A 22,641-nucleotide genomic window follows, 5' to 3' on the forward strand; every position below is an offset into this window, starting at 1 on the left:
ATGAGAATAAATTGCTTTATAATTTGAAACATGCAAAGGATATGAATACTTACATGTGGTTTTCTCTTTGGCCTCCCAGCAATGCTGAATCTTTGTGTAGCTGTTCTGGTCCTTGTGATAGACTGGAAACAGTAACAAAGGGGCCAGTTGGCTTTCCCCATAATTTTGTGCCCAGGGTCCACGCCATGAGTGATTTAATCCTAGTATGAAAGACTTTGCACTGAGAATGAAATTTGTTTGGAAATAGGTTTTCTAGAGCTTTTGAAGCACAGGTGTTCCCATTTTCAAGTGAGACAATCTAGGAACACCCAGACTAACCAAACACTTGACTGAGATAAAAGGGCCCACCTGAGGAGCATCCAAATGAACCAGCTCAGGAGAACAGTAGACCAGCTCATCTCTAGGCTCATCTGCATAGGAGCAGCCAGGAGGCCTTGCCATCCAAGCAACCACTGCGTGATAATCTGTCTGCCTTGTGTTGTATGAACCCATTCCTTTAGGAAATCTGAGATCACGCCTTTTTTTTTTTTTTTTTTTTTTTTTTTTCCCACTTGGGATTACAGAGAAAAGGCTCAGGCATAGTGAGCCCTGGAACGCATTCTTCTTCAGAAGCATAGAATTGGTGCCATGGCAGGTCCTTAGCTTGTAAACATGAGATAATGAGAAAATCTAGTGTTAAATACTTACTGTACAATTAAACCAAGACTTTTCTACCCAAACACTTGTTCGCTTTGCATGAATCTCACAGTTCTGCTTATGACAGAAGGCCCTTTCTAACGAACACCAAGATTTTCTTGGAACAATTCTGAGTTCTTGTCAGCTGTACCCACAGCACCCTACTCTATACCCAGGAGAGCAATAGTCCTGGCTTCTTTTCCGCCCCCCCCCCCGGAAGTATCTTAGTTCATTATAAAAAGGATATGTACACCCGCTTAAAAAAGCTATTCTTGATGAGTTTAGGCTCCCATGTGGAGGTCTGTCTGTCTGATCTCAGAAACTTCATGTTGGGGGATCGAGTTCAGACATTTATCACACCACATCATACCTGTAGACATCGTTGATTGTCTTAACCTGATTCTGAACAGCTCTGTGACAGCTGCTGGAAAAATTCTTGCCAACCAGAAAAAGAAATAGTTTATATACTCTGAGTCAGATGAAGGAAAACACAATAATAGTAGTCTATTAACCTGCGCTAGAGAGGTTACTATGTTTTGTTTGCTTCTATTACAGCTGGCCAAGAATGTAGGAAACAATAGTTTTAATGATATTATGGAAGCAAATTTGCCCAGCCCTTCGCCAAAGCCCACCCCTTCAAGTGATATGTAAGTATTTTGAATATATGGATTCTTCACCATCCTCTCCCCCTCCCCTCCCCCATTACTGTAAGCTAATGGTTACAGTATTTTCCCCATTATCAAGAGAAATCTAGGAAGGTATTTTGAAGCATGTCTCTGGAATAGGCAAATTTCTTCTCAGCAGTACCCTCCCTGGGAGCTGCTGGCAAGTCCCAGCTCTGTGTAACAGATCTTCCGGGACAGTCACGCCTGATCACCGTGTGCCATGGTGATAGACATGTCAAGGCAGTGGCTGAAGAGCTCTGTCAGACTGTCCAAGATACAGGTGCTGAACAACCCACTCGGGAAGCCTGGGGAGGCTGACAAACTGGCCGTGTCCGGGAAAACAAATCAGCCTTCCTGACCAGGATTATAAATCTATGTACCCTGGTACCCTGGACTCTGCTCTTCCACTTCTGGAAACTAGTATCTAATGCATAATAGAAAAATAGTGAGAGAGAGGGGATCTGTGCCTCTACCAGACGATGAAGCACTGTGTCTGGGATTAAGTGACTTCCAAGATTGTGGATAAACTTTGAAGAGTAAAGCATAGTCCAAAGCAGACTGTCTTTTGGGAAAGGAGGAAATAGGGAAAGACACATGTCCCCTGGACCTATGCCCACTGTCAAACTCAGAAACCGATTTGTGGCTAAATGTTATGATTAAATCCCTCTCATTACTCCAGTATCTACTCAGAGGCCAGACACATTTGCATACAAAGTTCCGTGTGATTGCGGTGGACGCTAAGTGGGGAAGGTTGCAGGTGTTTGAGTCCATGTCCTCCAGCACCGTCACTGTGGGCCACCCTGAGCTCACGTTTGCATAAGGAACTTGAAAATAACTGGGAAACTGATGAAAGTTTGTAGTCTGGCGTAGGAGCAGGCGCCAGACATGTTGATAGACACTTCCTGATACACTTCCATTTTGCTTTTGATCCACATAAATCAATTTATTTTAAAAAAAAAAAACTGAACTTACAGTTTAACAGGTGAGAAGAACTAGGAACGAGTAACTACGAGCTCATTGTCAAAGCCCTAGCCTAGAAGGCACCAGATTTCACCCCAGTACTTGAAAAAAAAATTAGAGGGAGAGCTCTTAAGATTGAATCCAGTGTCTCATACATGCGAAAAAAGTCTGCGCCTTGGCCCCTAGGGGCTGTGGATAAATAGGAAGGAAGAGTAATCTTACTCATTGATTGGGGAGGCTCCGTGAAGGAAGAAAGAACGCCAGTCTAAATATTTGGCCAAGGCTTCCACACATACCAAATGCACACAAGTATTAAAAACTTTACAGGACAGAGTCAGTCTAAAATCAGAAGTTAAGTCTCCCAGAAAGCCTCCTGGCAGCAACAGTGTCTTGTTGAATTGTGCACGTGCTTACAGTGTGCTCACCCTATGCTGCATATCACCCTCATCCTCAATGCCTGGAGTCTAGCCAGAAGGCAGACACTGCCCAAGACGCCAAACGGGTGCTTACAGACTCACGCTTGTATGGAGCGTGGCACAGACATTTGGCTCCGAGTAACTCCATTTCCAGGGGGTCCAGGGTCCTCTTCCCTTCTTCTCAGGGACCTGCAAGCAATCTCATGGTACATATAAACTCAGGCATATGTTTAAGTTCAAAATCAGCATATGAATCTGTAATGTGCCAGTGAATAGATGTCTCCATTTTCAAAAAGTAAAAACCCAAAGCTCATAGTTTAAGTACGCCCCCCATGCCACATCACTGGCACACTGTGGAAGGTAGCATTTGAGCCCAAACTCATTTCTCTGTTTTAGTAATTAGCTTGTGTAAGTGGAAAACTCAAGGGACTAGCAGAAGGCTTCTGGGGTTTAGATGATGTCACCTGACCCTAGTTCTTCCTCCCTGGCTCTCGTGGTTTTCTCTGAGCTGCCTTCCATGTCGGTCTTCCTCGGTAGGTGACAGAGGGGGCACTGCCCTACTGGGGCTCTGTTCTCAGCCTAGGGGCTGGGAGGGAGACCCAGTCTCCCAGCATTGCTTTAGCCTCCATGGTGAGGGTGAGTGGCCAGGCCCGGTGTCCCCAGCTCCTGCTCCTAAAGGGAATCTGTGCGGCGAAGCCAGCTTGTCCTTGTCTTTGTCACACTGCCGTTTCCTGCCTGTGGTGTTGGTTTAATGGCAACCTTTCCGAGCTTCAGTTTTCTCTCCTGTCAGATAGGGGTTATAGCAGAAAAATAAAACCGATTTTTCAGGGAGCTCTGCAAACTTTTGTCAGAGCTTTTAAAACCTTTCCATGTGTGTTGTTAATTTGAAGTATTAATAGCATGTTTCTTCTCTGTGTACAAAAGAAATCAGCTGTGATCTTTGTGCCCATTAATTTTGTCATTTTACATACTACCTACACATACCAGCAAATATCTGTTGGACTTGATCTGAAGCCTGGTTGGTTGTTTGAGTAGAAGCCCCGCTGATGAAGGGAAGTGGGAGGAGAAATGTTCTCATCTCTTGTAAAGCAGAAATTCTCCGACTGACCATTGTTTTCCTCAGGACTGTACGGAAAGAGTATATCACTGCAAAGTACGTGGACCGCCGGTTCTCCAGGAAGACCTGTGCCTCTTCCTCAGCCAAGCTGAGTGAACTGCTCGAGGCCATCAAGTCCAGGGATTTACTTGCACTAATCCAAGTCTATGCAGAAGGGGTGGAGCTAATGGAGCCCCTGCTGGAACCTGGACAGGTAAGGCCTCGGAGAGGCCAAAGTCAGGGTGTGAAGTAGAAAATGAGCATGTGGCAACACTTCTGTAACCCCAGCCCTTGAAATAAAGGAGCAGAGAGATTAAAACAAGCTTGAGGTCCTCCCTGGGCTGCACAGCTGAGATCTTGTCTCAAACAGCAAAAAAGGAAAACGGAAGGAAGAAGGAATGTGTTTAAATAAGGATCGTACTAAAGGGAGGGAAGAAGGGAGATAGGGGATCATACTAAAGGAAAGAAAGAAGGCGTTTAAAGAAGGGACCGTGGTTTTCTGACTCAGTTGAATGCAATGTGTGTATATTGGCGGACCGTATCCAAGAGATGGTGACGTGGTCCTGATAATTGCTTGAGGTTCCTGGGCAGTGAAGCTGCTGGACTGATGACTGCATCTCTATCCACCCATCCTTCTCAGGAGCTCGGGGAGACAGCCCTTCACCTTGCCGTCAGGACCGCAGACCAGACCTCTCTCCATCTGGTTGATTTCCTTGTACAGAACTGGTATGGCTTTTATTTTGTTACCCGAATGAACAGAGAATGATTTACTAGCACAGAACAGTCCTGTGTGGGACCTATACCAGCACTCACAAGAGTGCTCTGTGGTCAGCTGGTTAAAAGGCTTTTACAGGCCCTGAGAGCTCAGTTGCAGCCCCTTTATCTCTACCATTGGGGTCACAGCAGCCGTAGACCACAGTCTGCAAATAACTTAGTGAAGCTGGTTATTAGCAAGTCTTTGTTTATATAGACAGGATATAAGCCACATATAGCATACTAGCTAAAGTTGGCCTTAATCACCAGAAGGCACTGAGCAGCTCAGGTCAGTTACACTTGGGGGCTATCATTCATTGTCTTTGGTTTGATGTGAAACAGCCGTGGCCAGTTCCAAGCCAAGGACACCCTGACGGGTGTGTAGTGCAGAACACTGGGAGTTTGTCACTGCCCGATTCATACGGGGCCATTCCCCCGGATGCAGCAGAGCTTATCCAGAGAACGGTAAAGGAATAGGAAAGTTGAACTCACATAGGCCAAAGTGGGTAAAGGCCTGGCCTTCCTTCTGAGAGCCAGCACAGCATAGTGGCTAAGGGTATTGTCTCCAGAGCGTGCCTGCCCAAGCTCCAACCCCGGTCTGGAAACAGGGTTAGGGAGCCCTGCAGCCTCTCCCTGCCTTGCACTGTTCTGTAAGGTAGAAGCTACTCTACTGATAGTCCTGTGTGAGGTGAGTGTGGAAACTAAATGAGGCACTACATACAAAAGCTAAGTAAAGGTCGGGCATGGAGGCAAAGGCAGGTGGATGTCGTCGTTTACGGCCAGCCAGGACTACACAATGAAAGCAAAGCTCCGCAACAGTCAGCAGTGTCTGTCCCACGGTAGACAGTCAGTCAGTGCTGTTACTGTCCGTGTGTAATGATAGAAACACCATAGTTTTCCTATCTGTGTGGTCTTGAAGTTCAGTATTAGCACACAGAAATACAGGGTCATAAGATTAAGCTCAGTGGCATATACCTGTAGTCCCAGCTACTTGGGAGACAAAAGCAAGAAAACCACAAGTTCAAGGCCAGCCCAGAGTACGTAGGGCCAGATTTGACCCTGACTTGAAAAAAGAAAGGGGGGAGGGAGGGTAAATGGGTAAATGATTACAGCTAAAGGCGTATGCCATCAAGCCAGATGACATGAGGGTCTTTTAAAGAAGTGGATGTCTGGCAGCTTCCTGTTACCCTCACACACCAAGGCAGAGGCAGGCCTTCAGAGTAAGGACATCACTGTGTTGTCATGAGCCAGCACAGAGTTCCACATGAATGCATTCATTTACCTCTTCACAACCACTCAGCACGTCCTGGTTTGCCCTCCATCCCTGTGGTAAACACGATTATTAAAGGTAACTGGGTGTGTGTGTGTGTGTGTGTGTGCTGACTTAGCTTACACTTCCTGGTCACAGCCCATCACTAGGAAGGTCAGGGCAGGAGCAGCTGCAGGAACCATGGAGAAACACTGCTTGCTGCCTTGCTTCTCACGGCTTGCTCAGCTTGCTCTTATAAAACTCAGGGCCACCTGCCCAGGGGTGGCACTGCCCACAGCAATCATTAGTCAAGAAACTGTCTCATAGCCACGCCCCCAGGACCTGTATGATTGTCTTCTGACCTTCATACACAACACTAACATAAAATCAATAAATATAGCATAACAGAAATATGTAAGTGCTTGTGTAGCTGAGGATATGGATCAATTGACAGGGCTTGTCTGGTGTGCACAAGACCCTGGGTGCAGGGGGTGGAAAGGGAGGGACACGGAGCCACGTGTGGTAGTGCACACTTAGCATGTCCACGCTCAGGTACAGCAGGGCATCAGCAGTTAGGCTAGCCTAGGCTTTGTGAGACCCTGTCTTAGAGAAAACAGAAAAGTCTCACAGTGTATCTGTGTTTATTTGCAGTTTCTTTTTCTGGGGTTTCTGTTACCCACAATCACACATGGTCTGCAGCACTAAATGGACAATCCCAGAAATAAGCAATCCATGCATCTCAAACGGCTTTCACTGTAGTAGCATTTTATTATCCCATTTAATTATTGCCTGCTTTGCAGTGCCCACAGGTGTCGGTATGATCTGCTAGGCATGGGAAAAAGCACTGGAAACACGGGCCTAGAACTGTGTGTGCTTTCAAGCACACGTACACGTCACAGATGAGAGACGACCTGTGGTCACAGTTTTCAGTGGCTGAGTAGCCGCTCTTTCTAATAAGACTGCACTTTTTCAGTGGGAACCTGGATAAGCAGACGTCTGTGGGGAATACAGTTCTGCACTATTGCAGCATGTACGGCAAGCCGGAGTGCCTGAAGCTGCTGCTTCGGAGCAAGCCTACTGTGGACATTGGTGAGTGTGGCCGTTCTCAGGCCTTCCACGCAGGATCATATCATGCTCAGTGTCCCTTGCTTCTTGCGGCAGCGTCCTAGATAATTATCCCCCTGTGTTCTTCCACTGTTTCAGTTAACCAAAATGGAGAAACTGCCTTGGACATAGCAAAGAGGGTCAAAGCCACCCAGTGTGAAGATCTGGTAAGCAAAACTAAGATGGGGGGAAAGCTACCCAGTGTGAAGATCTGGTAAGCAAAACTAAGATGGGGGATTGTTAGACACTGGTGGCCTTCACAGGGTCACTCTGAGAGGCTGGGATTGGGCAAAGAAAAAGCAAATTCACTTTCCTTCCGAAAAGTAGCTAGAGAAATATAGACAAGTATTGAGGTGCATTTGAAAGAGTGTTGAAGCTGAGATTTGTCTCCTGGGTGCAGTTTTCACGCAGGGCATGCAAGGCCTTGGTAGAATAGACAATTAGGGCTATGCTTTGTATTTGCCAAGACGGCAAGCTGCTTTGCAACTAAAAGTAAAGAATTCTTTAGGGGGCTGGAGAGATGGTTCAGTAGTTAAGAGCACTGACTGCTCTTCCAGAGGACCTGGGTTCAACTCCCAGCACTCAACATGGCAGCTCACAACTGTCTGTAGGTCTGACACCTTCACAAAGACATACTTGCCTGAAGAACACCAGTGCAAATAAAATAAATTATTTAAAAAAAAAAAAAAAAGAGTTATTTAGGAAGTCGCTTCCAAAACCTAACCAAGTAGAATATTACATATAACGGTTTTGTGCATGTTCAGGACCACCCTTCCCTCCTGCTTGCCCGCCTTCTGTACACGTGCACAGTCTCAAAAGCTTGAATCTCTTAACCGTAGTGTACAGTGGCTGCTGTCCATTGCATCGTATCACAGACTGGGCGAGCTGTAAAGAAGACAGGTTTACTCTGACTCATGGTTCCGAGTAGAGGGCCTTTTTCCTCACGAGTAATCCCATATGAGAGACATGAGGGTATCTGTGTTCCCTGATCTCTGTCCCTCTTCTAACGTCACCAATATTCAGCCATTGTGACTCCCTCCTGATAACCTTATCTAATCCCCATCACCTCCCAAGGGCCCTGCCTCTCAGTACCATACCTAAGTTTCCACCCTTTTGAGACGCTAAATGAGAATCGAGTTTTAACTTCATGGACTGGAGATAGGAGTGTGTGCCTGGAATCCAAGCACATGGGAGGCTTCGGCAGGAAGATCACAAGTTTAAGACAGGCCTGAGCTACATGGCGAAGCATTGCAGTAACAAAAATAACTATGTTCCAGAGGCTCCAGGCCTAGCACATGGGAAAGAGAGAGGGTGGGAAAAGAAGCTGCCTCCACTGAGTTCACTTTCTTCAGAGTGTCCGTTTTCAGGCCTGGCGGCTGCACTTGTAGCTTTTGTTGCCCTGATGTTTCTATTTGTTTCTGTCTTGTCTTGTCTTGTGGAGTCACCATGGGAGACTGCCGTGGGAGACTGCCGTGGGAAGGGAAGGAGGAAGCCAAGGAGTGAAAATGAGGATAGCCTCAAACTTTTCATCTTCCCACCTCAGTCTCCCTTGCTCCACCCCTTAAGATGCATTCATATTTAATTTATGTTTGTGAGCTTTTGGCCTAAACGTGCGTGTCTGAGTAGCACTTGTGTGCCGGGCGCCTGTAGAGTACCAGAAGAGGGCTTCGGGTCACCTGGAACCAGAGTTTCAGGTGGTTGTGAGCCACTGTGTGGGGGCTGAGAACCAAACCTAGGCCACCCACAAGCACAGTGAGACCCATGTCCCCAGCCACCCGCACTGTGTTCTCTTGGAGTCTCTGCCCACACTTCCTAAGGCAAGAGCTATAGACTGGCTCAAACTTCCAAGCTCTTGCTCTTAAACCTGATGCCTCTTGATTTTTTTTTTTTTTTTTTTTTTTTTTTTTTTTTAATTTCCTAACCCATACTCTGAAATCCTAGGAATCTTTGCAGCAAGGAAGCTTTTGCTTTTGGAGAAACTCATGCGTTCAGACTCAGAAAGGTTCTACCTGTGTGTAGGTCTTCCCAGTCCCGGCAGCACGCATGCAGCCACCCAGCTTGTCTGGATAGAGCTGCGCCCTCCGGGGCGCGCCATTGGTCCTTTGGGAACGAGAAGGTGCACTGGAGTATTGGAGCTTTGCCATTAAGTGCTGTGCACTTGCTGTATGCTTTCCAGCTCTCCCAGGCCAAGTCGGGAAAGTTCAACCCACACGTCCATGTGGAGTACGAGTGGAATCTGCGGCAAGACGAGATGGACGAAAGCGATGACGATCTGGACGACAAAGTGAGTGCAGAGGGTGCGTGCCCAGGAGTGCTGCGCCCTCCCAGAGTTTGTGGGACGCTTCCTTGACATGCACAGATTTGGGCTTTAGGACCCCATGAAGCAGTTTGGTCCCTGTTGGTTGCCACTTCACAGCTGGACAACAGAAGCAGTGGGGAGTGGAGGGGATAGCTCATGCATTTGCAGGGCCAGCCGGCCAGCAGGCTGCAAGTCCCAGCAGCCAGTGATGGGGCAGAGCGAGACTGAAGGGGGCCAAAAGCCAGACTCCTTGCTCTTTAGGGCCCTGTGGTCACGCCTTCTCAAGCTCGTCAGCTAACTGCAGAAGTCCCACTGACATTCAGATTCTACTTGTTTGAGTCATATTCACCTTTAAAAGCTTCGTCTACACTGATGTTTAACTAGAACTTTGTAGCCTAGTCAAATTGTGGAATTAGCCATGTAAACAACTAACCAATAAATACTTCTAATTGCCACTTACAAGGGATTTACATGTGGCCTAAGTTGAGCTAAATATTTTTCTGTCAACTCAGAATGTCTTTCTGGAACTCACAGGGGTGTGGTCACTGTTCCCAGAGACCACTTACACACAAAGAGGACTTGGTGTCTTTTCTGAAGTCTCCTAGCTGATAGACAGCATCTCTAGGATTAAAGAGCCCAGGTCCCTGTGGCTCCCATAGGTGCTGGTGAACTAGCTCTAAAAGTTCAGTCATGTTTATCATGAGAGGTGTGCCAGGCACCTCCTGTGTGCAAGGCAGGAAGGAAGGACTCTCCATCCCATAAGCAGAGACACGACGCCTCAGGTGACAATATGCCTGTTATGGTGAGACCCAGATCGTAAGCCTTAGTAAGCCCCGACCACCACCTCATCAAGGAAGTAGAGAGGATAGATTAACTCTCGCAGAGTGGGAATATCCCCAGAAGGAAGGGGGGAGGAGATACCCTGCAGAATCAGGAGTGGTTTTGTTTTGTTTTGTTTTGTTTTTTTTAGGCCCAACCTTTTATATTTACCCAAGCATCCAGAAGCCACTGAAGGTCATTAGCAGGACTGGGTTTCCTACCAGCCCTCACCCCAGTGTATACAGTGAGGTGGGGGAGAGAGGGACCGGGGCCATTCTACTGCAATGGGGCCAGAGAGCACCTTGCTAGGAATGAGTTAGGAATGTCTGTCTTAGGTCTCCATGGGGATGCAGGTGATGTGTAGATGCTACACTTAGATTTGGATGGTGAATGAAACACCATATGGGCAATTGGAAATAGTTTGCAGCCCAAGATTGTGGGTGGGGTTTGGAGCTCTGAGCCGTTGGTTGGCGTGTGAGTAGCACTTCAAAGCCAAGTGTGGAAGAGGGGTGAAGGTAAAAGGTTTGTGCAGGGCACAGGGCTCTGTGTAACAAATCATAGGTTACTGAAAATACTGTTCAAGTGAAGCATGCATACCCTTTGCGGGAGGTGTTTGTTGAAGGCTAAATGTAACTGATCTCGCCTGTCACTTTGAATGCCCTGACCGTCCCTCGTTAGTAGTAGGAATGTTAGTGATGAGGATATAGGGAGTAGACGCCTTCCGTTCACTGTGTCACAGCTGCGAAGCTGTGGCGATGGCTGGCACATCACACATAGCCACAGGAACCAGTGACCCTTAAACCCACTCTGCGTGGGGGGGGGGGTCTTTTGGACACCTCAGGGACGGTCCTTGAGTCTCCTCATCTCGCCTGTTGTTTCCTGTGCCAGCCAAGCCCCATCAAAAAGGAGCGGTCACCCAGACCCCAGAGCTTCTGCCACTCCTCCAGCATCTCGCCACAGGACAAGCTGGCACTGCCCGGGTTCAGCACTCCTCGGGACAAGCAGCGGCTCTCCTACGGAGCCTTTACCAACCAGATCTTCGCCTCTACGAGCACAGACTCGCCCACGTCACCCACCAGTGAGGCTCCCCCTCTGCCACCTAGGAATGCCGGGAAAGGTATGGGCTTGAGGAATGCTTGTGGATTTGACCTCACAGCTGCTTGCTAGTCTGCTTTAAGTGGCAGGGATTTGAGCTGTCAGGGACAGCTCAAGACTGAGACCCTGTTGTCCCTCAGGCACCAGTGGTGGGAACCGTAGTGTCGTGGTTGTTCTTGGTGTGTCCCTGGTGTCTTGCGTTAAGCTCCTGTGAACTGTGTGTTTTTTACGGCCATCCTACAGAGAGGGAAGCTCAGATTAAAAGAGAAGAAAGGCTTTTCAGGGTCACAGCCAGGAAGTAGTTGAGCCTCGGTCTGAGTGTGTCACGTGACCTGTGCATGCTCCTTGTAGCAGGAATAATGCTTGGTTCTTTGAAAGGCTACTTTTCTCTGTACTGAGATGCCTCTGTTAAACATGTGGCTGTCTGGACTAAAGAGGAAGCTCAATTGATAAAAAGCTTCTCTTTTGTATCTGAGGCTCAGGGTTTGATCCCCAGCATTGTGTAAAACTGCACAGTGGTGATTGCATAATCACTATTTGTCCATATAACCCAGGCTTCATGCTTTCTGTTTGGTTGGTTGGTTGGTTTTGTTTTTTGAGATGGTTTTTTTTTTTTTTTTTTTGTACACCCTTGGCTGTCCTAGAACTCTCACTATCGACCAGGCTGACCTCAAACTCACAGAGATACACTTGCCTCTGCCTCTACCTCACAGGTTGCTGGGATTAAAGGTGTGCACCACCACTGCCTAGCTACCTTGGTGGTTCTTAATCTAATTACTTATAATCTTTTAATGACTTCAATATTCATTTCCCTTTCCTTTTATCTGTTACTTCCCACTCCCTAAAATATGAAATAACATACCTGCCATTAGTCTCCTTTATAACCTTTCTGTCATTTGGTGGCCTCTGTCCACTTATAGGATTCCTATTCAACTGAATTACTATCACTGATTTAAAAAAACAGCAGCTTTACCATACCAGCATCCACAACTATAATGGCAGTAATTACTGGTGCAGTAATTAAATGACCGGAAGTTCGTGATCATTATTGACTTCAGGGCAAGTTTGAGGACAACCTGGGTTTCATGAGACCCTGACTCCAGAGCAGGGTGGGGGTTGTCATAGTAGTAGGTAGTATTTATGAAGCACTTACCTCATGAGGTGCCTGCCACACACGAAGCTTTACACATCCTGAGCACTCCAAATGAGGTAGGTACTACAGTTACGGTACGTGGCAAATGAGGGATCAGAGCTTACAAATGCTGAGTGACTAACCGCCTAAGGTTCTCATCTACCTGGGACCCTAAGCCCACAGTCGCACACCCTGGCTGAGGCTGCCTTCCCCTGGAGACTTGGGGAGGATTGCCTGGGCTGTTGTCATTCTGTGTCTTGTCAGATGCTCTCCTCCCCAGCCTTGCATCTCAGGCCAGTGGAGACGGCTCCTGCTCTGACACCACAAAACACTCACCTGTTGCCCTACCCCAGTCAGTATAAAGCGTACAGCGATGCTAGCATCAGGGGTTATTACACTCAGGGCTACAGCTCAGAGGGGCTCAAAGCTGTAGCTGCCAGAGAGTCCAAATGCGGGATTCTCCCAGCGCGCTCAACCCAAGTCAGCCCAGGGTTCCAGCGGCCCTTGGTATACAGGGGCAGGCCTGTTTGAGGGCACTGATGCTGTTCTCTGGCAAGTGTGAGCTTTATTCAAAACTGTTTTTCCACAGCTTATTCTCCATTGAAACCGTGTTATAAATGGGAGCTGTGTTCTTGGGGAGACCCCAAATGGCCTTGTAGATCACAGAATAATAGGGACAATAAGGCTTTGGCGTGAGCAGTTCTCATCAAAGACAACAAGTGGCCTTAACAGCAAGGCGCCTGGAAGCTGAGCGCGCACAGTCTCCTAGAGCACACTTTTAAAGATCACTGACATACCAAGCTACGAATCCATACGCTGTGAGCCCTGTGCAGGTCTCCCCTCAGCAAAGCCTGGTTCCCCAGCAAGTCCGGCTTCTAACAAGAAGACAGAGAGGAACCTCCAGACCTGATGAGGAGATGGAAGGGGCTCTGAAGGGTTTCATGGGCCCTGGTTATGCGGTGACCCGTCTTGACAGGCAGAGCCAAGGGCCAACACAGCCCATCCCCACCTCTGCAGCCTCCCTGTGTAGCATCATCTCGCTGGGGCGTGGCAAACCGTGAAGTACATGCTCTGGCTCAGTGCCAGGCATCACTGGCCTGCACTGAATAAATTCTAACTAGCTCTTTACCAAAGACCCAGAAAACAAAGACTGTATTTAGTTAGTGGTTCAGCTGCTGAAAGGGGCTTACAGACGTGGCCTTGGCGACCGTGGGTTGACTAAGGATAGACCACCTTCCCCTCCCCTTTACAAATAAAGTCGTGCTTGAAAATGGAACTTGCTGTGCTGACTGACGGGGTTCAGAGCATTGGACTGTCTGATGCTGACACAGGCAGACAGACAGGCAGTCTCTGATGACAGTCACCAGGCATGGAACCATAGCTGCCCTTAGCCAGCTGGGCTCACATGCTCTCACGTGCAGAAAACGTGTAGTGTTTAGACTGGGATTCTTAGAGGCCACTGTTGAAAGGCCAGTGGAGATACTTGTGTGCCGTGGTCCCTGTGTTCTTTCCAGTCCATCCTGCTAACCAGCAGAGCCATCTGCATGAGAACAGCGCTGCCTTGAGTCAGTCATCCTTGGGATTGGGATTGCTTTCTCTCCACAGTAAGGGAAGTCTTAGTCCTTGACTGTAGCAGAAGCTATGCAGACTTGAATTTAGGGACCTCAGGACAATGGCTCCCTGTGACAGAACAGAAACCTTTGACAGAGTCCCCACAAATACAGGGGCATTCAAAAGACAGCAAGGAAAGAAAAGAATTTCTCCGAGCCCAGCCCGCCTTGGGCGGCCACAGATCGTGGAAAGCCTTTCAAACGTCCTTCCCTTTCCTGCAAGCTCCCTCCCCTCTGCCCACCAAAGCCCCAGGACCCCTTCTCCTGAAAGGGCAATCCAGCCCGTGTCTCTCGTCCTATATTTAGGCGACCCTGCTGAGTTTCTGGCTCTTGGTCCAGAAGGGAGGATTTGTCATTTGCCTTCTGAGTCACAGCTTTGAGCACACGCAGTGAAGTGACAAGCAGATGAGTCTGTGCAGTTCTGCCAGAGGGTACTCATTGAGCAACTACTTCAGGAATACAGGGAAGAGTGAAGGAGGCCTTTGTGAGCTCACAGAACAGTAAGAAAGCAGGCATGAAATGCACCGTCATGTCAGTAGGGGGCGATAGAGGAGGAGAGAGAAGCTTGGAAGGACAGGGTTTCCATTTCATCCTGCCCCACTTAAAACTCCTCTAGGACAGGGCCTGTGTAGAGGCTGCCTTAGCACAGTGCAAGAGAAGGCAGTCCATGTGTGTCTGGGGCTAGTACATCTATAAGCAACAGAAAGAATCGGTGAAAGTATGCCCCCAAAATAATTAGCTAAAGTAAGGAGTAGGCACACATAAAACTAGACCACATGTCCCTGGGAAGTGGCCGCTCACTTGCTGGAGAGCTCTGTATAAAATGTTGGCAACAGTTCTGCAAACTACAGCTGTGGAAGCGTTTTGTGCCCGGCATCCCCTTCTCAGAGGTGGGCAGTAGGCATCAGAGACAAGTGTAGAGGCCCACGGCCCAGGCCTGCCTCGGGGAAGAGCAGCACCGGCTGAGCCCCACAAACCTGGGAGACGTTTTCAGCGCCGATGCTCCTACACTGATGGCCCGGTCGTTTGCTGGGGCTCGTGTCCCCTGGGACAGCCCTGTGAGTAGCTTGCTATAACAACTCCTGGGCTTTGCCCTTAAATCACATTGGATTTGTATTTAGCTTGGGCTTTATGTTTTTTGTTGTTGGCCTTTATCCATTTCCCACATTCCTTTTTATTATTATTTTTTTAAAAAAAAAAAACTTGGAAATGAATAGAAACTTTACACATCAAAACTAGCCAAACCTTATAGTTACAATTCAAAATGGAGGCTGTGATGTTCCAGATTTCTTTTGTAAACAGCTCACAGCACCTTTGGCTGGCCAAGAGCTTTGTCCTCAACAGGGGACCACTGACTCAGGCTCCTTGGTCAAGTCGACCTGACTTGTAGGGCACGGAGAAGGGAAGAAGGGGAATCTCTTGCATGGGGAGGGGTCTTGGCGGTGCTGTGTGTACATAGCTTTACAGAACCAATCCTAAGCCCCTTGAATCTGCTACCTTTATCAGTGTCAGACAGAGACTGAAGAGCAGATGAGAAGCTAAAGCTGTTCTCTGTACAGAAGTCAGCAGACAGAAAAACATGTCACTCTGACAGCTCTTTCCTTCCTTCCAAAGTCCTTCTCTGTATCTATCTACTGCTTATCACAGTGATAGACACATACTTTAAAGCACCTTACAAAAAAAAAAAAAAAAAAGGATTAGCTACCTAGGAGGATCAGCCACATAAATGTAAGAGATCTGTTTGTAGCCGATAATAATGGGTTGTGGTCTTGAAAATTGCTGACAGAGTAGTAGATGCTGAGTGTCCTCACTGCAGTAATGCAGTGATGAATGTTAATCGGCTAGCTGAACCATTCCACAGTGTATACGTGTTCAAAATCAAGGTTTGTGCCCAGTGAGCATAGACGGCATTATTGAACAAAAGCAAAAGGAAAGGCATTAGAAAATTATAGAGCGTGTATCCGTATCACCAGCGTTAACTTAGATCAAACATTTGTCATCAACTATTCCATAAGGCATGTTAGAATATGTAAATTATGGCTCTGCAAACAAGCTTCTCAAAAGCGTGTCCAGATCATTTCTCAAGCCATTTTCTGTGAGATTGGGAAGTTGCGCTTTTAGTTGGTCTTCAAGTATAGACACCCTGGGTTCCCACTTTATGGAAACCCAGATGCACGCTGTACCAGGGAGTCATCCTGCTGGCCTGTGCCAGGAATTGTCGCATGGGCGTGCGTCGAGTGTCCAGGCTGTGCCAGGCCCCAGCACTGCAAAATGGAAACGTGGTTTGTCTGCCCCGTGGGAGCCTGCAGGTAGGGAGGGAAGAAGAGCAGTCGCTGTGCTGCGGATCGGGCTATCCTAATCCCCGGGACCCTTCTGGAAGCTCAGACATTAGCAGCATTCACTCAGAGAAGGGTGTAGTAAAGAAAAATCTGGATAAGGTTACATCTGAAACCCCCTTTAAAACAGAAGGCACCAAATACATCATAAGAAAGCTTCAAAGAATTGATTTAAAAAAAAAAAACATTGTGTGGCTTTTTTAAGGTGAAGGCAGGAGGTAGAGGGGGATCCCCACTGTGTGTCTGGGGGGGGGGGGTCCTGTACAGAGAAGCAAGCAAGCAGTTGTCAGGACTGAGCCTGGGCTGGAGAAAGGTCATGGCTCACTGAGCTGCGGCTTCTGGTCTTTGCTGGCCAGGCCCCTAGACGTGTGGGTCAGGATTCTGCTTTTGGTAGTGACTGGTGACTCTTGCATGTGATCATCCCAGAAATCACATGCACGTGGCATTTTGCCTCAGTATTTGGTTCTGGACAAATTTTGCAGCCCCATCATGAGACCTTTCATTAGACGCACTTCACCAGAAGGTCCCTAGGTGGCGATAAAGGTAAAGTGACTAGAGAAACTCGTCACTATTGTCTACTATCTATTTTGCATTTATTTTCATTTTCTCATACTGAACATGGTTTTTCCCGAAAGCCAAGCGGAAAATGCTGCCCTGCACCTGAGGGCCCGGCAGCACTGAGCCCTCTCCCATTCCGGAACCTGCTTTGTCCCTTTTCGGTGGGCTCCGCCACATCAGACCTCTTTTCTTGAAGCGCGATGGGACAGTACCAGGCCCGTATCTCACAGGATTATATTGAAAGTCAAAAAGGGTAACACATCCAGACACGGTTGCAGACGGCAAAGCATTGCACAGGTGGAAAGACTGTGGTACCAGTCTCCTAATTGTGAAAATGGTTTCTGAAACTTGAGTAACCAACAGTGTGAGTAGGCATCGGTTTAAAGTAACCATAAAGTTGCCACCATGTGTCACGTCAGCCAAACAGAGTCAGTCCCTGCTGCCTTACTGAGACAATTGGTCTGCCTTTGAGAGCGGTGGCTTAACCCTTGTTAGTACTAAGCATCAGTCAATAATTAAAACCGTCCCAAGTTTACCCAGGAAGCAGGCCAGCAGTACGTAAGATTTTCTCCTAATACAGGATATAAAGCCCTCGCCTGAAGCCTTTCTGGATCATCTGTATCTCCTATCCGATAAAGCATTTGGTGTGGCAGTGCCTTCAGCTTCTCTCGCCTCTGTCCCGTTCGCTTCCCTTCCCCCCCGAATGTTCACAGAAGCATCGTCTGTGGACAAGGCAAAAGCAGACCCATGGCAGTGTGCTCTGAAGAGATTCCCACACAGGTGTCCGGCACAGTGCCCGGCGTGCACCCTCGCCTCCAGAATGTGTGCAGTACTCCCCTGACATGGGGTTTGGGGTTTCCAGAGCAGTTCAGAATTAGAACAGAGGTCTCTTGAGTTCTTCTTAGGTCACCTTAGGTCCTTCCTGATTTAAGGAAAACTCATTTGCCGACTAGAAGACAAGCTTTAGTGGAGTTAGAAATCCGCCCTGAACACTCCATACCTCAGCCTGTGGGCCGCTGACTGTTGAGGTCACCGCACTCTGCTGTCCCCTCTCTTGATCTGGTGGCAGTCAAGTTTGTGGTTTACAGTGAGTTACTCATGGGTTGAAAAGTGTGTGTCCTTTCCTCTGACCACTGCGTCTCACTGAGGGCCCAGGTCCTTACCTTCTGTGCTGACCAGCGTTCGTCAGCCCTGCTGGCTCTTTGCTCTGCCTTGGTTTTTCAGATGAGCTCTCATCATATTTCCAACTGAACTTGTCATCCTTGAACTCCTTGTCCCCCACCCGCACCCCCCCCCCCAATGCTCCCAAGAGGCTTGTGCCACCATGCTTGGCTTGGCTAGAGTTTTCCTTTGTTTTAGTGTTTTTCCCGTCACCTACTTATCACTTGAATTCTTACTGTGTCGTTTCTCTTTTTTAGTTCTCTGAGAACTTTATACAGTGTATTTGGAGCATGCTCACTCCTCTCTCATTTCTCCCCTTCTCTGTCCATTTACCTTTGTGCCCCAGCCCCTTATTTCTAAACCCCGAAATACAATGTGTGCTACATGTTTATTCTTGGATGTATGGCCTTCATTGAATGGTGCTCACAACCCACCATGGACCTCACCCTTTAAAAAGCGACCCTGTGGCAGCAGCTGTCACTCAACCAGCTTCCAGTAGCTCTCTCACTAGGGGCCAGACTTGGTGCCCACTCCCCTCTCCGTGCTGGAGTCTTATCTGAGAATGCCCAGGTCTTATGAATGCTACCTCAGCAGCTGTGACTTCATATGTGAGCTTCCCTGCTGTTGTATCCAGAAAAGTTTCCTTGTGCTTCCCCCAGCCACCTCTGGCTCTCACGCTCATGTCACGGTGAGAGCTAAGCCTTAGGGGGGGGTGGATGTGATGCAGATGTCCTGGTTAGGGCCAGCATCCCACTAACCAGCAGTTTTAAAAATCCATTTGTGAGTCAGGGGGCTGACGGATCCCATGTTATACCACATTTTGATGAGTAATTACATACTGTTCTGTGTCTGTGAGACTGGGATTAACCCTCCTGCCCCGTTCAATTTCCTTTCCAGGTCCAACTGGCCCACCTTCTACACTCCCTCTCAGCACGCAGACCTCTAGTGGCAGCTCCACCCTGTCCAAGAAGAGGCCTCCTCCCCCACCACCCGGACACAAGAGAACCCTGTCCGACCCTCCCAGCCCTCTACCTCATGGGCCCCCAAACAAAGGCGCAATTCCTTGGGGTAAGTTTTCCCAAAGTCAGGGTCAAAGCTGCCCAGAGCCCAATAGTTGGGGGGGACCCCACTGGGCACTGGACAGTCCTCTTGTTAGGAAAACAACCATCCAAACCACACACACCCTGTCTGAGGACTTAAACGTGCGTGAATACGATTATACCTGCCTTCTAAGGCCTGGCAAGATTTTGAAAAAATGTTTGGGGCCACTCAAAACTATAGTAATAAATATAGCATCCTCTGATGTCATCAGGGAGCTGGTTCTAGAACACTCACCCCCGAGACAGCCAAGTCTGCAGATAACCCAGTCCTTCTTATATAGTGGGGTGTAGTGTTTTAATAACCTGAGCACATACACTTTAAAATCCGCTCTAGACAGCATATCTATACATTGTAAATGTGAGGTTTAAAAAAAAGATGGGTCCATGTTCGGTGCATACAATTTCTTCCCAAATATTTTTCACCCACAGATGTGGAGGGCCAAGTACAATCCTAACAGGAACTGAGCTTATCCTAAATCGCTGTGAGATAGCAACTGTGTGAAGTTGGACTTACGAATCTCATAGAACTCAGAACAGCAACATAATGGGCTAGGGTTAGGGATGTGTCTCCATGCTAGCTAAAGTGCTTGTCTACCATGCTCAAGGCCCTGGGTTCCATCCCAGTATCAGAGGAAAAAGAAGAAGAAGAAAAAAAGCAATCCACTGCTTCATGATAAACAGAATAGTTTTCTTATAAAACGGAAATCTTATGCTAGGCATTGTTCTTCACAACTTAACGGCTTCTGACGGTTCTTTATGTCAAGCCCTGGGGCCCTGCAGGAGGGTCTCTGCTCTGCACCCTGCCCTTCACCTCCCAGTCTCCTCACATGCTCTAGCCAAGGTGCTCACCCTTCCCTGGCGGTCTATCCTTTTGGCCCCTTGGCCTCTGTTTCCTTCCGGAACACTATCAGAGCTAAGGTCTTTGCATGTTTTGTCTGCCCGGCCAGAATGACAGTACCATGAGAGAAGTATCTTTGTCTGTCCTGTTCTCACCTGCATGGGATTCTTGGTGGCACACACTAGATATTCAGGGATCCCTAAAGAATGAGTTAGTTAATCAGCTGATCCACCAGCCACAAGGACTTGTCTACAACACAACACAAGACACTACTAACAGCAGCAACAAAGACAATACTTTGCATCTTGCCCGCTATCCTGCCTGTGGCACGTGGGTCTCCATTGTCCAGGAACCCAGGAAAGTCCTGGCCCACACAGATGGACTCTGCCAAGTGAGCACACTAGTCTGTGTCTCATGTCTTCCCACCAGAGGAGTCCATTGGGACTTTCCCCCTGCCTTTTTATAAATTGTTTAGCATATGAGAAGTAATTCAACTTAATGGTCTTAAAGGATTTATCAAAGGCCTACCTGAATTGTCCTGATTTTTGTTTTGTTTTGTTTTTGTTGGGTTTGGTTTGGTTTTTGCTTTTGTTTGTTTTGAAGAAAACCCAGAATATACACTTTAAGAATGTCACAGTCTTGTCCCAAATACCATAGGGTATGTGTGTGTGTGTCTGTCTGTCTGTCTCTCTGTGTGTGTGTGTGTGTGTGTGTGTGTGTGGTAGCCACTCATCTAACTCAGCAAACCTACCCAGGATACCTGCTGTTCTGTGACTTGAGCCTTCTCAAGTCCTTGTGCCATGGAGCTTGTGCTGTGAGGAGTCAGAGGAGTATACAAAACGTAATTACCCTCACAATGAAGGTGCATATGGTGGCCATGGAAATGCAGGGAAATGGAGGGTGTGACTACATCAAGAAGTTAACTCAGGATACATTAGAGATGGGTCGGCATGAACCAGAAACAATCAAGGCAAACGACTTAAGGCATGCAGGCACATGTGATCTTACTCTGGTGATTCCTGGGTGTTGCATTCCAAGGCTTTCAAGAGTCCTCAGGTCTGTCACAAGATAGACTTTGCCCAGATAATGTCTGCCAGAAGCCACAGGTTTTCTGTAAGGGCTTCATCCCACAGGTGAAGACTCTCTCTTCCAGACTTGACAAGCTTTGATCTCTGCTTGCTCCCTGTGTGCTAACTTTGCTCCTTATAACTTTGCTCCTTATAGAAACAGGGACAACCCTCAAAGCAGTGCACTGAGTCTCTTTTCCCACTTGAGTGTTAGCTAGCATCTGGCTCTTCCTTCTATCTGCAGTATTAGTGGGGTTCAGGACTTCAGAAGCTCAGTCGTTACCATGTCATAAAAGTTACTGTCAGCCAGATGTGGTAACACATGCCTTTAATCCCAGCATTGGGAGGCAGAGGTAGGTGGATCTCTGAGCCAGGGCTACACAGAGAAACCCTGTCTTGAGAAAGAAAGAAAGAAACAAACAAAAAAAAAAAAAAAAAAAACCTACTTCCTGCCAACAAGCTGGGAGCATTAGAGCCTTCACAGGCGTGGCCTCAGCCAGCCCTACAGGACAGAAATCACAATCTACCCTCAGCAGAAGTGGCATTGCTCCCTGAGACAGGACTGTGGTGGGCCCTCAGACACCCCGGGAAGTTGATTCAAGGTCTGTTTGTGAGTGACTGGTGTCCACATGCAGGAGCAGATTCTTGTGCAGACGCAGGTCAGTAGCATCATCAACATTTCGAGCGCACAGCTAGACTCCTGATGTCAGGGAAACCTGCACTGCTGGAGTGTGCTCTACTGAGTGGCCACTGCTTAGTGGCCTTGTCCCCTGCCTCCTGTTGATGCTAGTCAGCAGCCTCCATGCAGCATCTCCCTGGTGCCGCAGCTGCCCTAGGTGAGCAGGGTGTGTGTGTGTGTGTGTGTGTGTGTGTGTGTGTGTGTGTGTATGTGTGCATTCCTAGGTGCAGCAGAATCTCACACCGTATTTCCCCACTCCCACCCTGCAGAGGACCATGGTCATGGCATACTCTCACAGTGTCTAGAATGTCTTCCCTTGTACTTAGCCATAGTGATGCTTGGTGATCCTGGGACTTGTTTCAAAGACCACACTCTGATTGCCTCTGGCTGGGGGTTGTCCCAATGCTTGTGCCTCCTTGCCTGCCTCCCGAGATGTGAACCATGGTGTCACATTCTCCGCCTGGTTTTTGGTTTTCGAAACAAAGTCTGTCTCTGTACTTTTGGCTGACCTTGAACCCATGACAATCCTGCCTCAGCCTTCATCGCATTACAGGTTCGAGCCACCACTGTAGTAGTTGTTGTTGTTTTAGTACCTTTGCTCTTTGGGGCTCCCACCACCCAGTTCTTTCTTATGAATGCATGGCCTTAGCTCAGCTTGTTTCTATCCAGCTTTTCTTAACTTAAAATATCCCATCTACCTTTTGCCTCTGGGCTTTTATCTTTGTCTTTTCTGTACACCTTTCTTTACTTCTTACTTCATGGGCTTGCTGTATAGCTGGGTGGCTGGCTTCTGATGTCCCCCTCTTCTTGATCCTCAGTCCTCTTCCTGAATTTTTTTTCCTGTTTATTTGCTCTGCCTGCCAGCCTGTCTGTCCTCTCTCCTGCCTAGCTATTGGCCGCCCAGCTCTTTATTAGACCAATCAGGTGTTTCAGGCAGGCAAAAGTAACACAGTTTCATATGGAGTTAAACAAATGCAACAAAAAAAGAATGCAATGCATCTTTGCTATGTTCCATAGCATAAAATAATA

General features: G+C 47.9%; 1 protein-coding gene across 3 annotated transcripts in view; it reads left to right on the top strand.

Moving 5' to 3' along the window:
- The window catches only part of Asap1 (ArfGAP with SH3 domain, ankyrin repeat and PH domain 1), a 259,627-nt gene that overhangs the window by 217,343 nt on the left and 19,643 nt on the right, over positions 1–22,641 (top strand). For all 3 annotated transcript variants that reach the window (XM_051202528.1, XM_051202529.1, XM_051202530.1), the window contains 8 exons: positions 1,231–1,322; positions 3,840–4,026; positions 4,453–4,538; positions 6,788–6,903; positions 7,018–7,085; positions 9,095–9,202; positions 10,925–11,153; positions 18,826–18,996. In XM_051202528.1, coding sequence (XP_051058485.1) covers positions 1,231–1,322; positions 3,840–4,026; positions 4,453–4,538; positions 6,788–6,903; positions 7,018–7,085; positions 9,095–9,202; positions 10,925–11,153; positions 18,826–18,996 — 1,057 coding nt within the window. The remainder of the gene's footprint in view (positions 1–1,230; positions 1,323–3,839; positions 4,027–4,452; positions 4,539–6,787; positions 6,904–7,017; positions 7,086–9,094; positions 9,203–10,924; positions 11,154–18,825; positions 18,997–22,641) is intronic.

The sequence above is a fragment of the Phodopus roborovskii genome, unplaced genomic scaffold, assembly GCF_943737965.1.
Source record: "Phodopus roborovskii unplaced genomic scaffold, PHOROB, whole genome shotgun sequence".
Lineage (NCBI taxonomy): Eukaryota > Metazoa > Chordata > Mammalia > Rodentia > Cricetidae > Phodopus > Phodopus roborovskii.